At 40.7% G+C, this 8,899-nt stretch overlaps 1 protein-coding gene across 1 annotated transcript; it reads left to right on the top strand.

Annotated features, from left to right (window-relative positions):
• Positions 1–1,680, top strand: LOC136203848 (GDSL esterase/lipase At1g29670-like). Its single transcript, XM_065995074.1, has 5 exons — positions 1–271; positions 407–534; positions 749–1,000; positions 1,079–1,319; positions 1,448–1,680. Exons 1-5 carry the CDS (start codon positions 1–3, stop codon positions 1,678–1,680), a joined length of 1,125 nt encoding a protein of 374 aa, XP_065851146.1.
• Positions 1,681–8,899: the final 7,219 nt, after the last annotated feature.

Below are 8,899 nucleotides of genomic sequence, written 5' to 3'. Positions count from 1 at the left end.
ATGTCTCAGCAATTAAGACATTGCTGGTTTGCATATGTTGTATTAGTTCTCAACATGCAAGATTTAATTGTCTATGGAAAAACAAAACGACAACTACAAAATCAACATGAACAAGTTCCTTGTTATTTCATTTTTGGAGATTCATTTTCTGCTAATGGAAATGATAATGGTCTTGATACTTTTAAATCCAATTACTTGCCATATGGAATTGATTTTCTTGATGGCCCTACAGGAAGATTCAGTAATGGAAAAATCATGGTTGATATAATAGGTTTGATTTTTTTTCCTTTCAGCCTCTTTTAATTAATTAATGAATTAATTTTAAATTTTAGCCAATTAGATAGCTAAAGCTTAATTAGTTCATGGTCGAATTCTTAATATTTTCATTTGAATTTTTTCATAACAGTTGAAAAAATTGGGATGAAGGATTACATTCGCCCTTATAGAACAGTTGGAACTAACCGACAAATGCTAAAAGGCGTGAACTATGCATCTTCTGGTGCAATACTGCAGTTGGAAATTGCAGGAAGCAAGGTAAATTTAGTGATTGATATTTGTTAAGGATCCAATATTGATTAATTAATAACTGAGGTTTTAGATGATCTTTTAAAGTGAATAAGAAAATTACAAAATTATACTTCACTGATATTATTATTTATAAATTGAAAAATTCATTTTGTAAAAGTATATGTTATTCTAGGTAAATTAAAGTTATTTGGATTAATGATGATATTAATGGGCAATGCAGGTAAATTCCATAAGTTTAGGCCAACAACTAAAATACCATAAGAAAATAGTTCGCCGTATAAGCAAGATTCTTGGAAGTAAAAACATGACTAAACAATACCTACAAAGATGTTTATACTCAGTTGAAATTGGCAGTAATGATGTCTTCAACAATTATATTCCTAACAATGATGGCTCAGACCCAACTCCAAGACAATCACCTGATCGATTTGCGCAGTACCTTGTTGATCATTTCTTTTTCACTCACTTACTTGTAAGTAATAAATTCATTTATTATTATTTAGTTACCCATTATAGGTTATCTTTTCTTAATTATTTATATAATCTACAGAATTTGCACAATTCTGGAGCAAAGAAAGTTGTGGTGTTTGGACTTCCTTCTTTAGGTTGCAGTCCTGCTGCTATTAGAATGTATGGAAATGGAAGTAATCAAGATGGGCATAAGTGTATATCTGTAATTAACAAAGATATTCAACTATATAACAGCAAGCTCCAAACCATGGTTTTTAATCTTAACAATTACACAAAAAATGCACAATTCACCTATATCGAAACTTCTCAAGCTTATCAAGGTATATATTCTTACTTTTCTGAGAAATTCTACAATACTCCTAGAATGATACATGGAATCAATAAATTGAAATATGTTTGCTCATCATTTCCATTAGTGAATTATTTATTTATACATGTCCATATGCAGGTTTCAAGAACATTGGAAAAACATGTTGTGAAACAGACTTGGATGGGATGTGTTATAGTATGGGAAAGAGTTGCAATAATAGAAAGGATTACTTTTACTGGGATCGGTATCGTCCGACTGAGGCTGCTAATATAATTTTGGCCAATATTGCATACAATGCTTCTGTTCCATCTCATGCTTATCCTTTTAATATCCACCACCTGATTTCTAACACAACTTCCCATAGAAGTTGATCTATTTATGGAATCCTCAACCCATCCTTGTGTGCAATAGTTATAAGTTTAATCAATTGTAAAAGTTAGTTGAGTAGAAGTTAAACAATGATATTAAATTAAGCTTTTTATATTTATAGTGTATTTTGTTTATTATATCATAAGTAGTGCGTTATGAATATGAAATATCCTAACTAACTATGTAACAACTTTATTTTCTGTTGTTGTATTAAAAAGATAACATCTAATAAAAAATCGAAGCCTCGTAAATCTCGCGATAAAGTAAAAAAAATACATGTCATAAAGAAAATAAACTAGTAAGCAAATAAAAAAACACTTAGGCCATGTTTGTTTGGGGAAAAATATTCTGCAGGAAAATATTTTTGCAATTTTCCAGTGTTTGTTTGGGCAGAAAAATAAGTCAAAGGAAAATGAGTGGTAATTCAATGGAAAAGGAAGGAAGAAATAAAGGAAAATGTTTTACATTTTCCCCAAAACATACGCGTTTAGAGAAAAATGGGGAAACGTTAAAAAATGTAAAAATATGAAAAATATGAAAAATATGAAACACGAAAAACATGAATATGAAGTTGAGACATGTGACGTATCTCCCTTCCCATCCGGATGTACGTCAATACGACAAATTTTCCAAGCCGACCGCTCTATCTAGAGCTATGTAGCGCTAGTTTTTAGAAAATAGAGCCACACGACGAAAAATAGAGTCGCGGAGTCCGCATTTTTTTGAGAAAATGTAAATGCATTTTCAAGGTGAATTAAAGGGAGAGATTTTTGTTTTTTGAAAAATAAATCAAAATGACGCTGAACCCTTCAACTCTGGTCTAAAAAAGAGACGAGTATGAGGAAATAGTGTTCCAGAACTTCTCGAAAAAATCTAGAAAATTTTGAAAAAAGTCTATGAAAAAACTTCGAAACGAAAAAAATGCACATCTTATCGAAATAACTTTGACTTAGATTGAAATGATCTTCGGGATGTGTTTTGAGTATAAAACTTCATCGGGCACTTGAATTTTGACTTAATCGATCAATCGCTAGGGCGTAATTAACACATCATAGAAATGAACGAAAATCTGTGCTTACAGGTTATCCCTAGCTCGACCTAGTTCACATACATATGGAGCCTAAATAGGAATCCGTTTTGAGTTCAGTTGAGCGACAATTAGCACACTAAGATATGGAAGAAGCAACAATACATGAGACATGGGGTCGTGGGTCGATATTTCTCTCATCTTATGCTTTTGAATGATATAGGGTTCATCGGACCGTTTGGAATCACCCCTTATCAAGGTGGTTAAAAGATTATTCTACTTTTGTCCATCTATCAACCTTCATTTGTAGGATGGTGATTGCATCCTAACATGTAAATGGCTTATCATCTTATTTTTCTTAGTTTCCTATTACAAGTCTTACTCTGCTCACATTATGGATGGATATTGATCTCTAATGCTATTTAGAAAACTCTGAATCAAAAGCAGTATTGCTAAACTGAAACAAAGAAGTGGATATTAATGATGGTATAACTATTTATATGATGTGCATTTTGTTGAAACACAATTTCCAAAGAGTTTTTGGTTATGAAAAAAATAACTATTAAGGAATTGGATCCCTGATAGGGGTATTTTACCCCTATCTTTTAGCGTGATTTACGGGTTGATTTTGGATAAAATAAATAAGTTTAATTACAAAAATAAAGTGTTTTGACAAAATAAAGAAATAAAAATAAAGCTCGTACTTTCAGTTTATTTTCCTCGTTTTTGATTAGTTTAGGAAATAAAAACGTCAAACTAACTCGGCTCTCAAGTTTTGTATTTCAGGTACGAGAAAGGAGCAAAAATCCACTCCATACGCGGGGCGTATAATCCCCTACGCGGGGCGTGAAACATGGTGTCGGTAATGATTGCCTTATCCGCAGAAGCCATGTGGAACTGACTCAGCATACGCGGGGCGTATGCCACTCTACGCAAGGCGTATGACACATGTCGAAAATGATTGGCCTAATCCTGAAAGTCAGACTGCATTGTCTCCTAGAGTCAACTCTCCTTACGCGGGGCGTACCACCATATACGCGAGGCGTAAAAGACAATTCTTCAACGTAAAAAGATCAGAGACTCTTTTACGCGGGGCATACTTCAGCTACGCACGGCGTAAAAGCTCCAATTCAAGCAATAAAACTCCAGAGACTCAAACACGCGGGGCGTACAATCCTTTACGCAGGGCGTGCTTGAGACAACAAGACAACGAATTGGTCCACATGCAGGAGATTTCTGACGGAATGGGCATTTACGCGGGGCGTAGACCAATTTATGCGGGGCGTATCATGGGATTTCTGCACCAAATAATGTTGCTCCATACTTTTGCTTTGTGAAATTACAAGCTTGCCCTTGCTTGATGTCTATAAATAAGAACTTGAACTTCATTTGACACCAATTACATACTAGAGAGCTACACTATACTCTTTTCTTTCCTTGTAATTTAGATTCAAATTTTGTAAGTTAAACTCTCCTCCTCGAGAGCTTGTTCGTTGTTCGGGCGTTCCATTGACGCTCCGTTCCACCATTCGTCACCAAGCTCCAGAGTTCCACCTCCACGACCTAGGAGACGGCTTTGAGTCCGGTTAGCTAGTTCCAAGGGCGGATTCTCCCTTTTTACTTGCTAATTAGCTTGTACTCTTCCTATGTACTAGGCTTGGTTGTATTTCATCTAATCACTTTCCATATTTATAATTTATGATTTATAATCTCTATTTCCCTTTATGTGTTAATGTTTATTGCTTGTTTTGATATTGATAATTGATTATTGTGTAGGGGAACGCGATTACCGCCGCCATTCGGGCTATCTTTAGGGAGTTATATAGGTGTTGCCTTACCGGAAGTGACAAACCGGAAACCGTAGGAATTGACAAGCCACGGAACTTACGGGCCCTAGTTTCTAATTCCCCCGCATTAGACACGCCTTAACTAGGAATCACGTAGTCTAAGTGCTTCACGGGTCGGTCCTACTACACTTGGTCGTCTTTGCAAGAGTAAACTATTATCCGTATACATTTAGAGTCATTATTTATCATGGTTATAACTTATCATATTCATCCCACTTCATAGAGTTTTAGCTACATAAATCTGTGTCGCCAATAGGGAGGAATAGTGTATAGTTGTGTCTTACTTAACCCCAAAGTAATTACCGCTTAAATAACATACGAAACCGAGTCGTCTTATACTTGTAGTTATAAATCCCGTGGATTCGATACCCGGTCTTAACCGGATTATTACTTGATACGACGGGGTACACTTGCCTCTAAGTAGTGACGTCTAGTAGATATAAAGCACTTAGAAAGACCACATCCATATTCGTAGCGTAATCATCGTAATATACATTTTGTCGTAGAAAAGCACTACTAGCGATACGCTATCAAGTTTTTGGCGCCGTCGCCGGGGATTTATAATTTCCTACAATATTAGACAAAAACGTTTCATTGTTAGTTTAAGCATTCTTTTTGTATAAATTGTTTATATATACTCTTACTAACATTATTCTTTCTTGTTGATAACCTTTTATACTTCTTTTTACTTTATGCACACCCGATCGAAAAGTGATTCTCTTATTCCTATTGATCTTGAAATTGAACGTACTCTTTGTAGGATTCGAAAAGAGAAAATGGCAAATCCCAACGCCGAGGTCAACCAACCCGACGGAAACCAAAGGCCACACGTGAACAACATCCGCGGGGGCAATGATACGCGTTCGATGATGGAGATCCTTGAGCCGCATCGTCCCTAGAATCGTAACGGCATTGTCGCTCCCACGATCCCGGCCAACACATACGAGATCAAGACCGGAATGATCCAATTGATACAACAATGTGGTCAATTCGGAGGGGAACTCCATGAGAACCCCAACGAACACTTGGATAAATTTCTTATGTGTGCCGATACCTCTCGGCAAAATGGTGTTCCCGTTGAGGCTGTAAGACTGAAATTGTTTCCTTTTTCATTGACAGGACATGCGTTGGAATGGCTACACTCGTTAGAGGCGGGATCCATCACATCATGGGAAGAGCTCGAAAAGGAGTTCCTTTCCTACTATTTTCCGCCGTCCAAAACAGTCAAGTTACGGACCGATATCACATCCTTCAGGCAGTTGGAATGCGAGGCCCTTCATGCAGCTTGGGCTAGGTTCCGGAAATTGCTCCGAAACTGCCCCCACCATGACATCCCAAAGCACGACCTGGTAAGCACTTTTTACCACGGGTTAACTCCCACTAACCGTGCGACTGTTGATTCCGCTGCAGGTGGGGATCTATTTCGGAAGTCAGCTAGTGAGGCCTACGAACTCATTCATGAGCTCGCAAGGAAAAGTGTGCAATGGCAAGAGGATCGGCTTGCCGGCCCGTCGCGGCACCAGACATTCGCTGTGGAGAAAGAGGCCCCGAAAAGCTCCATAGCTGAAATGAACAAGAAGCTTGACTCGTTGATCGCCCAATTAAGCCTCAATAAAAGTGTGCAGGTCCTGATGTGCACTCACTATGGTGGAGACCATGATGCGTTTAATTGCCAAATCGGTAGCCCCTTCGCCGGCGATACCGAAAACGTAAGTTATATAGGAGGTAACCAAAGGTATAATTCCCATCCAAACTCCTATTCTCACCACAATAATAATAATAATAACAGCGGATGGAGGCCTCGGTACCAACACCCAAACTTATCATATGGCAACAATAATAACGTGTTGAGGCCCCCATCCGACTTTGAGCAAGAATTTCGGGAAAACGGGCTCGGGCAATCACAAGCCGCGCCCGGTAATCGAAACGCTCCACCTTCCAACAATGTACATGACCAATCGGTCACGTCTTTGTTGAAGGACATATTAACCCGTCTTTCCGATAGCGAAGTGTTTTGTAGGGATCTTAGCCGCCAGGTGGCCCACCTAAACCGTCAACAACAAGAAAGGCCACTAGGAACCCTCCCGGCGAACACTGAACAAAATCCGCGGGGTAAGAATAGGGAAGCCGGATAAGTAATAACGCTCCTCAACAATAGGAGTTCGGACCCGTCAAGCTCCAACGCGGACGTCTTGCAATAAGCCGCCATACAAGAAAGTCGAGCTACTTCGACTTAAAACGTAGCGTCGGTTTGAATTCCTCGAACCATTTGTCTATATGTATTATAAATGTTATCTCCTTTCTTTATTTTGCACTATTGTCTTCATCTTTACTTTATTTTATTTTCTCCCTTTTTCTTTTATTTTCTTAAAATCAAAAGAAAAACAAATCCCACGTTAATCCAAAATCTTAAAATACGCGGGGCGTACAACCCATTGCGCCCCGCGTAGTTGTATGTCTGCTCCTTTTTACTTAATAAAGGACACACTACGCGCGACGTATCTGAATTTGCGCCCCGCGTACGCTCCCCCTAAAACAAGCTCTTTTTAATAATGCCACGTAGAGGACACGCGGGGCGTACCCCAGGGTAAGCCGTGCGTATCCTCGGGGAGTTGTGAATCACAACTCCCCATGGCAACTCCCCATCTCTCAAACTTCCCATCACTCCTCTTCCCTATACACCTTTTCCACTTCCACACTCCACCTCCTCTTCCACCCAATCAAACTCCATCATTTGAAATTTAAATCTTTAACTTCCCTCCATAATAAATTTTCATTAACTACCCCCTTAATTACAAATTAATGAAAAAAATTTTTAACACTCATAAATAAACCATAAAAATCATAAAATTATTAAAAATCATTAAACACTCATAAATTCAAAAAAATCAAAAATCAGAAAATTACCAAAAACCACAAAAATCCTTCATCTCCCGTCCGCTTACGCAGGGCGTAACCCCAATTACGCCCCGCGTCTCCGCCCTTTTTGTCATAAAAAAGGGTAGGAGGTCAGATACGCGTGGCGTAACCCTGTTTACGCCGCGCGTATCTCACCGTTTTTGCGTAAAATAAACATCAGGGGGAGGGATACGCATGACATGGCCCCCTCACGCCCCGCGTACCCCTCTGGGAATCCGAGCTTTGCTTGGATTCCCCACTTCTCCCCTATATATATCTCTTCTTTCCCCTTCTTCTTCCCTCACTATTATCCCAACCTCCTCCCACCTTCTCTCAACCCTTCTCCATTCCTCATATAATCATGACCCGAAGCAAATGAGCCGCCGTTAACACCCCCCTCGACCAACAAATGCAAGCTCGTCGAGCTCGCACCTCACGCTCCTCCCGCTCCGCCCAAAATCAACAACCACCACCACCCGACCGGGAGGAAACACCCCCACTTACACGACAATACCGGGCCCCTTTTCATCTTCTCACCGAGGAGGAGGCCATCCGGTACGAGGAACTTTGTGCGGCTACCGTCATGGAGCTTCCCTATATCCCACGAAGCGTGCTCGATCAACACGATCTCGGCACGCCTTTTGAGGATCATCTCCGTGCCCTCGGATGGTACGACATCTATAGTACCGAGTACCACGTGTACCCCTCCTTGGTCCTCGAGTTCTACACCACCCTCACCTCCAACAACGTCCCCGGAGCCGCACTCTTCAACTTCCGCCTCCACAACCGCCCTTTCTCCATTGACACTCAATGGCTCCAACACCATTTCACTTTCCAACCGGAGGGGGGGAGATCTAGTTGGCCCCCCGACGTTGCCGCTCGTGAGTTTTGGGCCTCCATTACGGGGTCCGATGACTATCACGTCTCCAACCTCCGCCTATCTCTCATCCGTGACCCTATTCTCCAACTTCTCCACCGCTTCATCTCATTTTACTTCTCGGGGAAGTCCGAGGCATCTAAAGTCAACAAACACGAACTGTTGGCCCTCTACTGTTATGTCAATGGGCTCACCTATGACCTCGCCTATCACGTGGCTGCTCACCTCCATTCCACACCCATCCGGAAGAGGGGCAAGCTCGGTTTTGGCCACCTCATCACCATCTTCGCCCTTGCCGCTCTCGGTGAAGCGGCCCTCGAGCGCCTCCCGCGTCTTGTGCCTCGGCCATTGGACAAGAACGATTTTAAATCCCTCTATAATCCAACTTCCGGCCCGGGCGAGACCTCGGGGGCTGCCAACTCCAATGCGGAGGGTGATTCGGACTCAAGCTTGGGTCTCAATTTTAGTCCTCCACCCCTCCATGATTTTAACTCCCTTTATGCCCGGTTGGATATTTTGGAGGATAACCAACGTCGGGATCGGGCCCATTTTGACACCCGCTTCGACACCAT

This window comes from Euphorbia lathyris, chromosome 8 (assembly GCF_963576675.1).
Source record: "Euphorbia lathyris chromosome 8, ddEupLath1.1, whole genome shotgun sequence".
NCBI lineage: Eukaryota > Viridiplantae > Streptophyta > Magnoliopsida > Malpighiales > Euphorbiaceae > Euphorbia > Euphorbia lathyris.
Note: the sequence above shows the minus strand (reverse complement) of the source record. Positions and strands in the feature narration are given on the sequence as shown.

Coding starts and splice junctions, on each gene's coding strand:
- LOC136203848 (XM_065995074.1), top strand. CDS start 1: ATGTCTCAGCAATTAAGACATTGCTGGTTTGCATATGTTGTATTAGTT. Junction 272..406: donor AATCATGGTTGATATAATAG/GTTTGATTTTTT, acceptor TTTTCATAACAG/TTGAAAAAATTGGGATGAAG. Junction 1,320..1,447: donor AACTTCTCAAGCTTATCAAG/GTATATATTCTT, acceptor GTCCATATGCAG/GTTTCAAGAACATTGGAAAA.